This window comes from Agelaius phoeniceus, chromosome 7 (genome assembly GCF_051311805.1).
Source record: "Agelaius phoeniceus isolate bAgePho1 chromosome 7, bAgePho1.hap1, whole genome shotgun sequence".
Lineage (NCBI taxonomy): Eukaryota > Metazoa > Chordata > Aves > Passeriformes > Icteridae > Agelaius > Agelaius phoeniceus.
This window is the reverse complement of record NC_135271.1, coordinates 47,180,049-47,196,926: the sequence shown is the minus strand read 5'-3', so window position 1 is coordinate 47,196,926 and position 16,878 is coordinate 47,180,049. Positions and strand designations below refer to the sequence as shown.

At 42.4% G+C, this 16,878-nt stretch overlaps 1 protein-coding gene across 18 annotated transcripts in view; it reads left to right on the top strand.

The window, feature by feature from the left end:
• QTMAN (queuosine-tRNA mannosyltransferase) overlaps positions 1 to 16,878 on the top strand; it is a 318,519-nt gene that overhangs the window by 160,438 nt on the left and 141,203 nt on the right. For 13 of the 18 annotated variants that reach the window (XR_013183108.1, XR_013183107.1, XM_077181758.1 and 10 more), the window contains 2 exons: positions 1,226 to 1,296; positions 2,005 to 2,096. The exons of 1 other annotated variant lie outside the window; for it this stretch is intronic. Coding sequence is in view for 15 of the 17 variants with exons in the window: in XM_077181758.1 (XP_077037873.1) it covers positions 1,226 to 1,296; positions 2,005 to 2,096 (163 nt within the window). In the remaining 2 variants the exon portion in view is untranslated. Of the gene's footprint in view, positions 1 to 1,225; positions 1,297 to 2,004; positions 2,097 to 9,071; positions 10,391 to 16,878 lie in introns of those variants that run through there. 4 more of the 18 variants (XM_077181763.1, XM_077181760.1, XM_077181752.1 and 1 more) reach the window with 2 other exon arrangements.

The window sequence follows — 16,878 nt, the reverse complement described above, 5'->3', positions numbered from 1 at the left end:
GGGTTTGTGGATATGCATAGTTTTCTAGCATGAAAGCTGAATATGTTATTCTTTATTTTCTTTTTTTTTCCTGTTTAAAATTTAGTAGATCTAAAGGAAACAGAGTCCTTTAAGGGTACCTGTAATAAAGTACCAAACCTGACATTCGCACGGAGGTAGCAAAAGCCTTTGGGTTGTCACTGAAAATAGAAAAGGTGAACGTTGACAAGATTTCAGATTTTTTTTTTTTTTTTATTCTGGGGAATGAGGGAAACTGAAGTTAAAAATAAAGCCCTCGTATGGTCAACATGTTGGAGGAAATTCAAAGCCTCTCATAAAATAAACATATTTTAAGAAGTGTTTTGAATTTCACTGTGTAATTTCTGGCCAACAGAAATTACGGTTGTATCTTTGGAGGGACGTTGTGTCAGATCAGTGGTCATTATGTGAAAAATATAAACTGCAACCTGGATGCCTTTAACCCATTCAGCTGTTGAAACCTGGACTCCAAGGGGGACAGCTCTGCTGCTGGAAAACTTTGCGCCACGGCGGTGCAATTCTAAAATATTTGGGTTTGATGTTTGGGAGATATGTGAAATATTCCTTGGGAGCAAAAAGCAAGTACAAAGCTTCGCGCGCTTTGGCAAAGGGATTCCATCAGCGCTTATTAAAAAATACAACAGTTTATGTCCCGAAAAATAAAGGAAATTATCCAAAGCATGTGAATAAGCTGAAATATCCCAGCCTGGAGCATGCTGCAAGTTGTTCCTGGGTTATATTTAGCTGTAACCCTTGGAGTCTGGAGGTCTGTGGGGAATATCTGCTGTGCCAGGTGAGGGTGGTGTGCGTGTCTGCAACACACCCTGGTGTAGCCAACGTGCCCCTTGTTTTCCAGCAGCATTATTAAGCAAAGCCGTCCATACTTCACCATGTTGTTACATGTGTCTGTCTGCTGATTATAAAATGTGTTAAACAGTATTTAAAAAACAAAAAAATGCAGAGCTGCGCTTTGATTTATTCAGCGAACAAAACATATGCTCGCTGTTCTGTTCTATGTAATTCATATGATCAATAAAATTTTCTTTAAAAAGAGCAACTTTGGCATTTAGAAGGATTATGCTGCTGAAGAAAAAAAAAAAATGTTTCCCTCTTGCTGCATGCAGGCAACCTCAAGGCTCTTGCACGGAAATAATTTTTTTGGCTGACTAATGTCTATTTTTGTGTATTTGTGATTTCTAATCCTCAGGATCGAGGCTGTGCATTGTGGCTGTTACCCGCTGTGTCCCAAAGCCTTGGTGTACCCAGAGATATTCCCAGGTAGCTGCTTTGTTGCCTATTCCTTCTGCTGAAACGTAATAACGTGATTCCTCCTAAAACCCAAAGTTTGGGAATAAACTTGAGTGAAAGCAATTGTTTATTTGGCAAGCCAACATGTTAGTGTTAAGGCAAATTTTATGTGTTTTAATACATTAGACGAAGTTTATATTTGCCATCTGTTCTTTTAAGATAACAAAAAAGCAAGTTTTGAAATAGCATTCTTCATTGTTAGCATACACATCCCGTAATGATAGATTTTTGTTAGAAGGTCACTGATGCTGCAATGGTTTGCAGATTTTTTTTTTGATACAGAGAAGAGGGAAAAAAAAAAAGCCAGGCCTGAAAATCACACCAAATTATTTAAACAATTTAATACTTAATAGTATGCAACTGCAGTACAGGATACACACTAATGTAGTACCAGTTCTTCGAAAAATCTCATCACTAAATGTATCACATATGCATTGTGTTACATTAGAATAATGTATTTTAATCACCCAAAGGAGATGTCTAAACAGCACAACTACACAGTCTTATTTAGCATTAAACATCCTTGTGAGCTGAGGTAACCTTATAAAATCATGCTTAAATAATGTAAAACACGAGGCGGCACAGAGCAATATGCATTTTTAATTAGTAAAGTGACTAATATCGAGTGTGTGCTTTGAGGTTTTTGTTTCATTAAAAATGTATCTGTTTTTCCTGCAGCTGAATATCTGTATTCTACACCTGAACAGCTTTTTAAAAGGCTTCAGAATTTCTGCAAGAGACCAGATATTGTAAGGAGACATCTCTATAAGGTAGTTGTTTGGAATAGTTTTAGATGATATAATGCCATATTGAAGTACAAAGGGGAAAAAAAAACCCTTAAAAAAACAACATTTAATTAACATACTAATGTTTAAAGGAAACATGCTAGGGAGGGATATTAGTCGTTACACTAACAAGGATTAATTAAACTAGATGCCAGTTGTATTAACCTAGGTCTTATGAAATACGTGCACTTAATGCATGCTACATGTTTTTTTTAATTTACTGTTTTCTGAAATGACTGTCCTTTACATTTGGACCCAAGAGGCTTATAAAAATGAACCTGGATTAATGAAACTCATTAGTTTAAAAGGAAAATAAAAGAAAGATCCTACAATTATACTAATGAGGATAAGCCTACCTTCCTATCCTAATTTAATCTTCAAAAAATGCAGGTGACAGGTATCAGGTAAGATTTCTTTGGCTTCTGGAATGATTTGAGTGATTTTCATAATTACGATTATTTTAATTCTTTGCTTTTTAAGGTGTGTGGAGCATTAAAGTTTATTGGGAGCATAATTTACTGGTATTTATCATGTCCCCTTTTTTGCAGTTATTTCTGTAGAGAAAGTCCAGGTTCAGTGGCAAACTCTCTATTCAGGTTTTGCTCAAGTGTTCAATGCTAGGCCGACTTTCATGGTTTTAAACGGTGTATTTACACTGATGGGAGTCGTGCTTTTCTTTTTTTTTTTTAATTTGAATGTAGATGAAGCACTAAATTTTACATTATTCCAGTGAAGAGCTGTTACTACACGATGCTGCTTTCAGAAGAATGACTGCAGCTTTTTGCACGCTGCTTCGCACATTTACAGCGGTTTTTGACTTTTACTGTCCTGGCTCTGCCGTGGGCAGGTTGGAGGTTGGATGCACATCACCCCAGCACAACAGAGGTGTTTCAGCTCATAAAAACCCCTGAATTCAGCTGAAAGTCCTTAAAGGCTTGGGGGTGCATGGAAATACTCCTCGTGTTAACCCGTGCGACACAAACACGCTTCTTGGAGCGTTCCCTCCTCCATCCAGCCCCACTGTTAATGAGCAGGTCGAGTAATCTCCTCCTTAATTTGGAGTCTCCTGCTGCCAACAGACCCAACCTCATGCCTCCACCTCCCTCCCTCCCTCTGGGGACCAGAAAGTGTTGGGTCTTGCTGTGTCTCGTCTGCCTCTCTCCCCCTTCCTGCACACACATAGCAAGAGCAGCGAGGGCTTAGCCCACGCCTTGACTTTTTTTGTGACCTAAAAATAGGCATTTACATAATGATACATCAAAGATGATGTTGTTTCTGCAGGAAACAGTTAAACCTCAAGGAAAAAAAAAAAAAAGAAAAAAAAAGGAGAGAACCAAAAATGCAATTTAACACCCAATTTCAAGCTCATTATCTTTCATTGTCTATTAACTTGGCAATGGTTCAGAAGGTAGCTCATAATAGTTTAAAATGCTGACTGAACACTTCCAGTGTTCAGCATTACTTCTTGAGTCAATAGTATCGTAGAGTTAGGCATGGGGGCTTCAAAGGGAAAGCAGTCCTTAAATGTTTACCTTGGCATTTCCCAATGCTTCAAGCTCAGCTAATGGTTGTATTCACATGGATCTTCTCCCACATGGATGCCAGCTCCTGAACACAGAGCCAAGGCATGCAAAAATACTGATATAAAATAGTACAGGTTGAAAATGTGTGCACAAGCCCTGTAGGCAAAATGCTGATTTGCTTGAAGTTGTTTTTATATTTTTTTAAGAATTCCTTGGGATGATTAGCAGGCAGAAGCTGAAGGTGTTTATCCTGCCCCTCATGCATGGGGTTTGCAGATCTTCTGGGTGTCAGAGCTTAACCTCTGCAACAGGTAGCAATGGAGCTGAGTGAGGGATTGTTTTAAAATGAGGAAAGCAGAGCCTAATCCAGCACCTGTGAGCAGCAGAGGAAATATCCCTGTTGTCTTTAATAAGCTTTGGATCAGCTCAGAGAATGCTGTTAGAGTTGTCCTTTTGTGCCTACACCCACGTACACCTAGTCTTCCTTCGCTGTGGACCATCCACAAAACCTCCTGGGAAATGCTAGCTCAGAGCTGTGCTGTTAAGGTCATTGCATCTGGAGTGATGCTGCTTTGGAAGGAGCTGAACAGAGTGAAATCCTGAAGGCTACTTAGCACTTGCACAGTATTTTCACTTTTTTTTCAGATCACTATAATATTATCTCTGCTTTGGTGGGTTAGAAAAGAGATCCCAGCGCAAGAGTCAGTGTTAACCAGCTCCTTGTCTTTCAGAAACCATCCTGGCATACTCTCTGCATTGAGTCTTTCAAGTACCTGTGACATTTTGGAAGTAGAAATGCTTAAAAAGCAAATAGTGCTTTTCTCTGCTGGTTGGGGATTCTGCTCCACAAGTTGGGAAGTAATCACCTTGGCTTATCCTTTTACATATTGTTGGGATTTTATTACTCAGGATATCTATAATAATTAGACAGTGGCTAATTAAACAGGCAGTTTATTCCTTCAGATGTCCTCAATGCTTGTGCTAACAAAATTAGTGGCAGAAAGGAGATAAATGGCAGCAGGGCAGTGGGTTTGGGGGCTGGACATAGGGAACATCCCTGTGAAAATGCACAGACCAAGGCATTAAACTGTAGTAGCTTAACTCCACAGAGCAGATTCCTGCTGGCAGACTTTTAAAAATGTCCATAATGTAAGCACCTATGAAAACCTTTCCAGATGATGTATTGCTCACCCTGAGTATTCACACAGCACTCAGGGCTGCCTCATCTGTGCTTCAGCCTTGCCTTCTGCCAGTTATTAGCAGAAGGCTGAGATGAGAGGGAAGCAAATCTCATTTGTTATCAATTATTTGTTCTGTTCCAGTTTCATGGAATCAAACTCTAGTTCTGGGTGGTTTTGGTTGCCAATGTAAGCAGAGGACTGAAGCAAGTAACAACAACAGGGCATTGGTCAGGGCACACCACAGGACCTGTTAGTGTGCCCTATCTAGTAGATTTGAAGTTAGAATAAATAAAATAAAATAGGTCAAAACATTTGTTTCTGCATTATTTTCTTAAAGTTTACCTTTTAGTTTCCTCACTTGAGTTTCTTAATTTAAAACAGCATGTATAAAGAGTATACAGTGGAAAGGGACAAGAAGAGTTGCCAAAAGCCAGGCATGGAAGGAGCTGACAACTTTAAATAATCTCTCCCAGCCCTCCCAGCTGAATGAGTGCTGGTTGACATGCTGTCAGCTTCAGTTCCTACAGAAAAATCCTACTCTCACTCATGCTTGTTTAATGGAGAAAAGAATTTGGCCCACTTTCTGACATTCATCTTCTCATTTCCATCACACTACAGAAGCTCACCTGCCTATGAAAAGACACATGGCGTGATTTTTTTTCTTTCTGACACCACTGTAGAAGGAAGTCTGCTGAATTCAAAGGGATTAAACTGCTGTAAAATCAAATTAAGATCCCAGTTAGACCATAGACATCTGAATTGTTTCCAGTCTCAGGATTTGGCTGTATAGGGCAGTTCTAACAAAACTTTTTTTTTTCTTGTTTTTCTTTCCTTTTCTTTTTTCTCTGATTTCAGATAAAGCAGTATCTTGGGTTTTTCAGGGAAATGTGTAGAAGGGGAAAGCTGCTCGTGGTCCAGCTTTCATGTTTAGGCAAAGCTAGGGAAGCAGCAGGAGGCACTCTCAGTGCAATATGCAGGGCATTGGGCACGTGAGGATGCAGGGGAGCCTGATGCCAGATGTCCCATCAGCCACTCAGCCCTGTTGTTCACAGTCCCTGTACAGGGCATGTGAGAGCCAGGGATGGTGCCTCTGCCTTTATCTTTACCCAATCCCCAGCAAAACTCCATTGGAAATTCATTTTTCCTGGTCTAGTGGAAAGTGTCCTTGCTCATGGCAGGGGCTTGGAATGAGATGGTCTTTAAGGGCCTTTCCAACCCAAACCATTCTATGATTTGTTTATGATGGTGTTTAAATAATTTCCTTAATTAGCTCAGGGTTTCCCCACCTTCAGTTGTGTGGAGTGTCTTCTTGTTCTGGAGTTGGTCGCCTGGAAGCAGAGCTCCACATCCATCTTTATTGTACCATCCATTATTTTATAAACATTTGTCAAACATTTACAGTATCCCAGTCCTTTCTGTCTCTCTTTGTGAATGTTATTCCTCATTTATACTCTAATCTCTCATCATTCAAGCAGTTCTGATGCTTGAGAGCTGTTTTTGTGCTGGTGTGATCATTGCTTTAGAGAATTCTGGGCCGTGCCATCAGTTTATGTGATGTGTAGTACTCTGATAATTCCCAACCTGTTCCTTATGGAGCCAATCCTACTGTTTACTTTTTAATGGTGAATGTATATTGAGCAGATGTTTGCTTACAGTGTTCTCCAGATCTTTTGTCCCGGGCTGATAAAGTTAATTCAGAGCTTTATAGGGTATGCAAATAGAGCAAGTATTTCCATCCATCCTGCTGGCTTTCTGTTCACTAGCAGAGCAGGTTTGCAGAGTTAAAAAATAAGGAATTGTATTGAATTTCTGCTTTTACCTGGCTAGCATTAGGTGCAGGTCAGAAGGAGGTTAGAAACACAAATGAGAAGCTTGTATTTGCCTCTTGAGCTGCTCGGTTTCCCGTGAACGTGATTTAAAATGGTTTCAGAGGTGGGTTAGAGCTGCTTCTCAGAGTCTGTGGGGGAAGGAACTCTGGAACTCTCTGTCCATGCTCTCCCATCTCTGTTCCAGTGCTTAGGCATGCGATCTTAAGGAAAATATGTAAATCATAAGGATTTTTTTATGTGAAAGAAAACTTCCATTACTTATTTGGAGCACAGAATCACAGACTAGTTAAGGAAGGTGCCTCTGGGGGTCACCAGGCCAGCCTCTGCTCAAAGCAGGGCCAGTTTCAAAGTAGGATCTGACTTCAAACTTGGGTTAAGTTGCTCAGGATCACATGCAGGTTAGGCTCAAGTCTTGACACTTCCCATTCCCTGTGTGTGGCTGATACAGTGAACCCCCTGTCTAGCTTAGGAGTTTGCACAGGTGGGAAGATGTGCTGGGCTGTGGGACACAATTTAAGCATTTTGGGTGACCCTTAAGTCTTCAAGTAACTGTGGTAGAGGGAGGTCAGCCTGGCTAACATGGATCTTCACTGTGGAAGAAATGAGATGGCAGGAAGGGAGTTGGAGTTGTCTAATTTGGGATCCAGCTGTAGATAAATGGATATATGTGCAGATATATATGTGTGTAGGTGGCCTGCACCTGATCCCTCTGGGTTTGTCTTGCTCTTGGCTCTTTGAGGTAAAATATCCAGGAGACTCCAGCTCTCTAAAAATCACAGAATCATGGAAATATTTAGGTTGGGAAAGACCTTTAAGACCCTTGAGTCCAACCATTGATCCAACATTTCCATGATCACCATGTCCCCAAATATTGGTCTGTAACTCACAGCAATTGGCTGCACTTGCAGAGTAGGAATAAAGCAGTTATGGGGGCAACTTTCAGCATAAACACCAGGACTTGGAACTTTTCATCCTGACAGTATTAGATAGCTTCCAGGGGAGTTTTAGAGAGCAAATGAAAACTGGCAGATGAGCCACAGCCACTTCAAAACAGTAGATGGAGAAATGGGTCAAAGGAAATAGGAGGAAAAGTTGCAAAAAGCATGAAAACTTTTTTTTTTTTTCCAGTACAGTTTATTCAAATTACCTTGGGGAAAAAAGCAGGAAACTGTTTTCCCACTGTTACAGTCACTCAGTGCGTTCTGAGCCATCCTATGCAAGGTACTGCATAGATTTGCATTGAAAATTTGATGTTTTTTGTTTAAAGACAGCAAGAATGAGGTGAGTTTTAAAAATGCCAATGTAAGAAACTGGAGAACAGACCAGTTTGGTCAGGGAAATACTGTTACTCTGCTGAGGTGTGTTAAATAACTCTGCCTTTGGCCTCACAGGGCACCCAATTCATGTAAAGCAATGGTGGGGTTTGATGCTGGTCTCCAGAAGTGCTTGGAGTTTGAAAATTGAACTCCAAAAATAATTGCTGCAAACTGTTTTCCACCTTGATTCTTCCCCCTTACTCACTTGCAGAGTGAAGGAACTGGATCACAGAGTCAATCTGACCCAATACAAGTTGGCTCTGTTAATCATTCCAGTCTTGCCTGCCAAATCTCAGGTTTTGTGTGGCAAATTAATCTCTAAATCTTAATTTTGTTAAGGCAATTTTTTAAAAAGTGCAAAAAAATCTACACTAAATCAATACTGTGTGCTTGAACTTGAGCTGTCTTGAAAGAGCCATTCTGAATGGATGAAGACTCCTTATTAAATTCTAAAGGTTACCTCTGAAGTCTAATGATGGCAGAGTAGATATTAAGTGCTTCAGTTCTGATCTTAGGACACTAGAAACAAGTTGATTATTTAATGAAAAATGCTGTTCTGCTACTGACATTATGCTGTTTGCTCTTTATGGGAAGATGCTGCTTTATTTGAAAATGTGAAAACTTTTCTTCTTTTGATCCCCACATATTTAGGAACTGTTGATGGAACGATGGTGGTTGAATTTTATTCCTTGAAAAAATGAATGTCCAGATCTTTGTGTGGTTATCACTCCTCAAAAAAAAAAAAAAAAAAGAGATTATTCCCAAGTAAAGCCCAGAGTGATGATGGTCTGGCAGAGCCAGGCCCTGCTCCTGCTGGCTCATGGTTCTGCCATGTCTGAGGGTCAGAGGGGCACATTGGTCCCTGAGGGTGTTCAGTCCTTGATGTGTCCAGAGACCACCAGAAAAGCAGAGGGAGCGAATAACCTGGGCCTCATGACCAGCTTACCTGTCTTAGAAAAAAAAACAAACCCTGAATTCACCCCATTTTTAGATAACACCACATCAGTGATCTTTGACCACGTGTCTTCCACCCCTCCTGAAATCCTTGCTGCATTTTGTGTCCCAGCCTCTAACAGGGCTCCGTGTGCTTCTCTCTTGTGCTTCCTCGCAGGGCGAGACGGCCGGGTTTTCTTGGGCAGCGCTCGGCAGTAAATTCAGGTCTCTGCTCGCAGCAGAACCGAGGGAAGATTTGTGACAGATGGGGCTAAGTCACAAACTTGCAGCCTCAGGCAGAATTGTGGAAGTTTCCAGAGTGTGCCCATATTTACCTGATCAGAGAGAAAAGAAAATCTGCAGAGGAAGCCGAGCCTGGCTGCTTGTCATAGCTGACACAGAGCCATCTGCCACAAACCTGTGGCGGCTTCAGATCTCCAATCCCTGCCACCACCCCAGCTCAAATTAAATACAGATTCTTAGAGACGTTATGATGGTTACACATGTCCTCGGCATCACATGCAGGAGACTGTTCAAAAAAAATATGTGGCCTGTTGTGTAACCGCACTCATGTATCCCATATGTGGTGCCACATTGAATTTCCGGTTGAATCTGTTTTTATCCTTTGTACTGGATGACATGGTGCCTGAATTCTTTCTTTTCGCCGACACGATGGCAGCCAAGCTGCAGCTTCAAACGCTCACACTTGGCTGAGTTTCTACCTAGGTTGCCAGGTTATCATTGGAGCCTTATTGTGTCCTCAAAGGGCCACAGGGCCTGAAAGGAGGATCCGAATGCTGCCGGACTAATTGGGCAGCCATCTCCGGGTTGTTGGGAGGCAAAGGGCTGCTTGAGCACTTCTCTTTTTCTTTTTTTTTTTTTTTTTTTTTTTATTGCAAATTAATGACTCTCTGGCAAAGGGATTTTTAAGTGAAGGTATTAATAAGGGGTCTGGCAGGTAATCCCATGATTTGTGGAGTTACATTTGCATTTAATTAATCTTAAAGAAAGCTGAAAGATAAACAGCTGTAATTCAAACTAGCATGGGAAATATGCTACGTGGTGCCATCTATCCGATAAAATGAAAGCCGAGACACTTGTTTTATTTCTCTCAAGGATGGAGAACAAACAGATAACAATCAAAATACTTCCAATAAAAACCAGTAGTTTAAATGTAATGGCAGTTCATCAAGAATCTTTGCATCCAGTTGCAAATACAGTCTTTTAAAGATAAATCACTTATGATTCCAGCAGTCAAGCCGCAATATTTGTTGATGTAAAATGTTTTGAAGATGTAGATTGTACAATAAATTTTTAATAAAGTGCCCACTGCAATTTTTAATTAGCATATCTCATTCATGTATAAGTGTGTACATCTATCTGTATGTTTATCACCATGCATATCCTTGTGTCAGAGTCAATGAATGCAATTGTGTCTTTATCTGATGAAGTAGAATTTGGTTTGCAAGTGATAATAAAACCTTATGGCAATTCCAAGATTTTCATCTCTGCTCTGGGAAGAAGCAGGAAGAGGACTCTGGGTAAGGTGTCATGATGTGAAGCCTGGTAAGGCTTGTCTTTGCAGACAGGTGTGGTCTCAGCTTCCCTTGGATCAGGCAGAGCAGCTCCTCTCCCTGAAAGGGGTGAAAGGTACAGGTTGATCCCCCTCCCCACGAGTGTCTTCGTGACTTTTGACACCATCGGGAAGCTGAAATGTCATTTTTCAGAGAGAGAGAGAGAGAGAGCGTGTGTTACTTCTTGTTAAAATTACCCATAAAGCAATCAAAAAACAACCCAGGCAGACCCAATGGAAAGTGTTTGGTTATTCTGCTAGCACTGCAGAGTTGTAATTTTGCAGTTATCATCTCTCTGCATGTGGGTTCCTCCTCCTTTCTGCTCAGCCAAAGCCCAGCTTGGCTTTAGGCACAGCTTGTGGTTGGGTGGACGTGGTCTTCCCAAGAGCATAGGCCTGGTGGTCATCCTTGGAAGACCCAAGGAACAGGACTGCCTTGCACTCCTACCAGAGTGGATCATAGATCTTCACCAATGTCATCACACCTTGCACCAGCCAAGTGGAATATTTGTTGGCTTTACTGCTGGGGAAACTGAGGCATGGTGCAGTTGTAGCAAACTGCTTCAAGTATCACAGTGAGTCATTCTCCAAACCAATAAAAGGGAAAGAGGAGATGCTGTAATTCTGCACTCGGGCTTGTGGTGAGCAGACTCGAAACATCAAAGCTGTGTGGTTTGCACTCAAAGGCTCCTGCTGTCCTCTGGGCACACCCTCATCAGCCCCACCACCAGAGGAGGTCTCACCCAGCTCCTTGGTGAGGTGCAGCTCTGCCCTGCTGAACCTGCTGACAATGATTCTTCAACCATGCCCAGCTCTGTCTGCTGAGCAAGGCTTCGTCTTGGTGGAAAATTTTTCCCTTTTTATGAACTCTTGCAAGTAATGTTTTATAATAGAAACTCTGTGAGGAGTTTAATTGCAGGGTAATAAATAGCAATGCTGTGTTATCTCCTGATATTTCTTTACATTCTTAGCAGAGATGCACAGCTGCTGTGGAGCAAGGATCCCTGGAAGTGTTCAAGGCTGAATTGGACAGGGCTTGGAGCAGCTTGGTCTGGTGGAAGGTGTCTGTTCTCATGGTGGGGGATTGGAAATAGATGTTTAACCTTAAAGATGAGCTTAAAGGTCCCCTCCAACCCAAACCATTCTGATTCTGTGTCCTTAACACATCACAGGATGTGTCAGGGAACCACCCTGGCCTGTTAGAGTGGAGGGTGTAGAGTGGACTCTACAGGAGTGATGTAGGACTGCCAGGTGGCCAGAGGTGATACTTGCAGGGCTTCCAGGTAGTCAGAGGTGATGTTTTCCCCCCAGAGTGTCCCTTCAGCACTGCAGACTGCAACAATCTGCGGAGTTTTGCCTCTCAGTTTCAGCAGGGGAAACGAGAGTGTCACCCCGTGCTGCTTCATTTCAGTCCCTTGCTTCAGAAGGTCAGAGGGACAAATTGGGATCTCGGTCCCGTTGTTCCTACACACATGAGTAAGCGGCGAATGCAGACACCTAATCCTGTGAGTAGAGCAAGAGAATTGAACCTTGACTTACTTTCATGTTTATTGATGTTTCACCTGCATTGACACAGTGGCGCCAAGGCTTTGAGACAGGTTTCAGTGCAGAGTCAGAGCTGGGTTTCCCCGACTCTGTGCCAGTCTCACCCTGACCAGACAGCTCCTCCTGCATCAGTAACAGGCCAGGCACCTAATCCTGCAATCCTTTTGTCCTAGCATTTGAGATCACAGGAAACACAGGTTTATGCCACATGAGAATTGTCTTTTCCCTTATAATTGAAAGGAAAATCCTAAAACAATTAGGAAATTCTGTAGCAAAGCATTTCCAGCATTCCTAGCCCCACTCTGGTGCTGCAGGCACAGCAAGGAGCTGTGGCACCGACCAGCTTCCATCCCTGTTTGCAGCACTGAGACCTCTGCCTCAGCTCAAAGCTGTTCTGAATTAGGTGGTTAGATTTTTCTAATTGCGTTTTTAAAGACCGAGCCAGCAGTTCATTAGAAATCACGGAGCAAATTCTGCTTCTCTATTACACCAATATAAATCTTGAATGAATTTATATCAGGATAACTGGGAGGGTAGAATGTACCTCCCATCTTGTTCCTCAGATTATTAAAAGTTAAAGGGCCTTGAAAATTAAATTCACCTTTCCCTGTTCAAGCTGTTTACTCTGTTTTTTATTCCAGAAAGGACAGTTGAAAATAATTAACCAACCTCCCTTCTGCTTATAGGCACTTTTGAGTTGGGTTCTCATGTACTCGCCCAAGACTAGTTTGTGTGGAAAAGACCAGAGGGCATTTTCTTTCAAACAAATTGTTTTCATGGGAATAATTTCCCAGAGAATTATATTAAAACCTTTCTGTGAATCCTTGATTTTTGAAAAAAAAAAAAAATTCCTCTATCCCTCTTATATATCCTTGATTTGGAGGACTTGGCAGTGTATTTGCAGATATAAATGAGCACCTTAATGAAAGTCCTTCAGGATTTTACCTTCTAACAGGCTAACCTTATTTAACCGAAATACTTCTTAGCGAGGAAAGGAAAACCTTGCAGGAAAATTTTGGCTCTGAGTTTCCAGCCCTTGCAAGTAAGGTTTTATAATAGAAACGCTGATAGAACTTTAATTACAGGGCAATAAATAGCATCGCTGCCCAATCTTCTGATATTTCTTTGGATTCTGAGCGGAGGTTCGCAGCTGTTGCTGGAAGCTGATGATCGGGGGCTCTCGGGGCTGGGAGTTGTTCCCCCCACCCCGCGGAAGCAGCGGCGGCAGCAGCGAGCGCGGAGCGGGAGGGACGCGGCCGGGGCAATCGGCGGGAAACAGGGGAGGGGAATGGGGACAATCGGGACCCTGGCACCGAATATCCCACCCGCGGAAAAGGTTTTCCCGTCCCGCTGAATGGCCGAGAGGATGGAGGTGCGGGCAAGCCAGGTTAAACGAGGCCAGTGGCGGTAAAATAAATGAATAATAAGAATAACGAGAATTACGAGGGGCTTGAGCCGGGGGCGATCGCTGTCGGGGCAGCCCCGCGGTGCTCTCCGCGCATCCCGGCGCATCCCGGCGCTGCGGGCGGAGCGGAGCGCGGCTTCCCCGGGAAGCGGGGGCCGGACACGCCGCCCGCCACTCTTATCATCGACATTATCGATTATAAAAATATTCTTCTGAAAATCCGATTCTTCCGTAACATTGGTCTATAGAGGCAGCACGGAGAAAGGCTCCCCCTCCCCTGCCCGCCGCGGCTTTTCCGCGGGTGCGGAGCGGCCGCCCGTGATGCGCAACCTTCCCCCAGCCCTGCGCGCCTCCGGCCGCCCGACCCCGGCTCTCCTGCGGTTCCTCCAGTAAAAACACAACCCCCAAAAAACACCAAGAGAACAAAAAAATACCCCCGAGCCCCCGAAAGAAATCCCGGGCAAGGAGCGCGGCGCTGGGGAGGGATGGGAGGGATGCGTGCGAGGGGCTTAACCCTTGGAGCTTTGAAGGCAAAACAAGGAAATACGTTGGAAAGGCATGTCTGTAAACAATGATAATTAGCCTTTTCAAAAATCATAACACTGATTAAAATCTCGGATTCATTATTTATTCATCACAGAACCTCTTTGCAGACCTGGGAATAGTGATTAAAACCTAAGTGCTTCTCAATTTTGCACAGCTCAAGAGGAGCCTAAAAAGGGGTTAAAATGGAAAGGAAAGAGGAAACCAAGCAAACAGAATTCTTCTTTTAAGAACCAATACTTTCTTCTTCCCTTCCTGGCAGGAATACTCTTATTCCCCCAAATTTTGGTATTATGAAAATGTTTCTCATACTAAGTACAAGTGTTAGACTGAATCCAGTTGGTACTAAAATTGCAAACACACTTTCACTCCTAGAAAAGCCAACAGAAAGGAACTTCTTTTAACTCCATAATAGCAGGTTACAGAGTAAATGAACAACTGATGGTCAACTGGCCAATTATGGTATAAATATCCGTTGTTTACAGCGAGGTGTTAAATGAGCCTTTCGAGCACAAAGGATCAGACTGTCTAAGCTACAATTTGTGCTTCATCCCATTATGTCTCCCCGAAAAAGGCCCGTGCCGTTGTAGGTAATGTGCACACAGAACATATTTCTCTCTGTTGATTTTAGTTTGCTTTAATTCAATACACACTCTTGTTTACTTTTTAAAATTTAAATAAATGTCAGCATTGTATAATTTCTATGTTAACAAAGCAGTGAGCAAAATCCCTTGTATGTTTATAAAATATTATTGTTTAATTCACATAGTTTAGGAATTCCAAATGTTGAGAATAGGAAGGAGGCCAAATACCATCTGTTTATAACTATGATGCATCATCATATGTGTACTTTAAAAAAGAAGAAGGAAAAAAAAAAAAAAAAGCTTGGTCAATCATGCCACTGTTCTATCTGTTAGGAATATAGTGAGGATTTAAAATCTCTCTGTGCCATCCACAGGAAATTTTAGGGCAGTTTATTCTGAGCAGGGATGTTACAGGAGTTGCTCAGGTCTGTGTTCCTGACAGAAGAGCTGCAGGAAACACTCACGTGTCCCCCAACCACTGCAGGCATGAATTCAATCACTTTCTCCCAGCCTCAATGTTCCCCACTTCTAGAGACCGAGGAGCAAAACCTGAGAGATTTATTTAAACTCCTTTATAGATTCTGGGGGGAGAGGGGAGGTGTGGGTGCATCTGGGGCTTCCTTTCCAAGCGCTTCATACGTTTGTGTGCCCGTGTTTTTAAGGACAGAAGGAAAGCGTGAGGATTTTGTAGCCTGTCTTGCAAAACACAGGCTATAGACTATCATTCAGCTGATTCTGCAAATAGCTTAAAAAAAAAAAAAAAACAAAACAACAACCCTCTGTCAAATGTTAGTAGTTTTAGGTCCAAGTTAAAATAGGTCCTCGTTAAAAATAATACATTCCATACTACAGAGTGGTATGTAACGTGCATTTTAAAGAGAAGGTAGTCTGCAGGCTTAAAAACAAAGAGAGTGTCTCCAAGTTAAGTAGATAAGAAGATTTTTTTTTCCAAACCCAAGTTAATTAGCTGGTACGTCAAGCCTCATAGATGTCTTCCTACCTTTCAAGGGCTGAAGAATCCCCAGTAAATGTACTTAAACTTCCTAGCGAGGGCCAGTGAGATGAATGCAGAGATTAGGGCGAGTATTACCGTGCCTTCTCAGTGCATCCCAGCTGCAGTTCATCCTACTATTGATAATGATGCTTGGAGTTACTGAGGTGGTTTCTGAAACTCACATATGGGGTCCTTTCCCCAAGGATGAGGAATAATAGCGGCACTCAGGTGGTACGGGGAGGGCAAGCACAGATTTGCAGTTGTCTTTGCCTGGTGCATGGCGACTTTTCAGTCATGCTGATTTAATAAAGGGAGAGGTACCTTCAGGACAAGGGCTGTAATTCTCTGGTGCAGTGTTTGATTTGTGTTAACAAACAGGAGGGGGAAAAAAAAAAAAGCGCAGGTGAAAGGAAAAAATGTCTGGGCTTGCTGGAAGGCAGCCCTGGCAAGAACGCTGGTGCAGTATAAAAGGTTTTGTGGCCAAACTCTCAGCAATTTCTGTAATACCACAATTTAGCATACTGTACACTGCACTGAAATGCCTGGGACTTTGTTTTTGAACTTCTTCCTTTCTACTGTTACACTTAACTTGCAGCATCTTGAATTACTTAGCTACACCCAGATAGAAAGTTACCGTTCCTTTAGCTCTGCACACTGCGCTGGGCTCTTAGTGCTAAAAACTGTCCATCAGAATGGAAAAGCTTTCCAGCCCTTTCCTCTATATTTCCCAGCTTTTAGCATAACCTTCTGAGATGGTTTATTATCTTAAAAGACTTTCATATTTTTAATTAAGAAAAGGAAATGCCTTGCACACCTCTCTTCAGTAATCTTTTTGGAGCTGGTTCCATCAGCAGGGATAATTTGCTACCATGCCATGAGCTTAATCTGCTCACGCTGACATTACAGGAGTGAGAAACAGGACAAAAGGCACCTTCTGTCACTGTAGTTTGCAAAAATATTCATAAATGTAAAATGTATACAATCCCAGCTTGAAAAAAAACCTGGTGCCAGCTCCACACAGCCAGGCATGCATTCCTGCGTATTACTTCCTATTTTCCATGGCTATGTGATCCTGGGTTTCCCAAGCTGAGATAGCAATCAAGGGGGAGGACTGTCCAATTATGATGTGCATACCTGTCTACAAGGAATTTTGTGGACCCTTCATGCTCATTTATCACTTGGTTTTCCTACTCTGGAGTAGTTCCATGAGATGCCCTGAGAGAGGCTGCTCCAAAGGTTGCTCAGTGCCTTGTTCACTGCATGCTTGGTTCTGTGCTGTTCCTCAGCACTCGGGGTCAGTGCAGAGAGATGGGCATTTGGAATCACACCCCAGCACAGGTA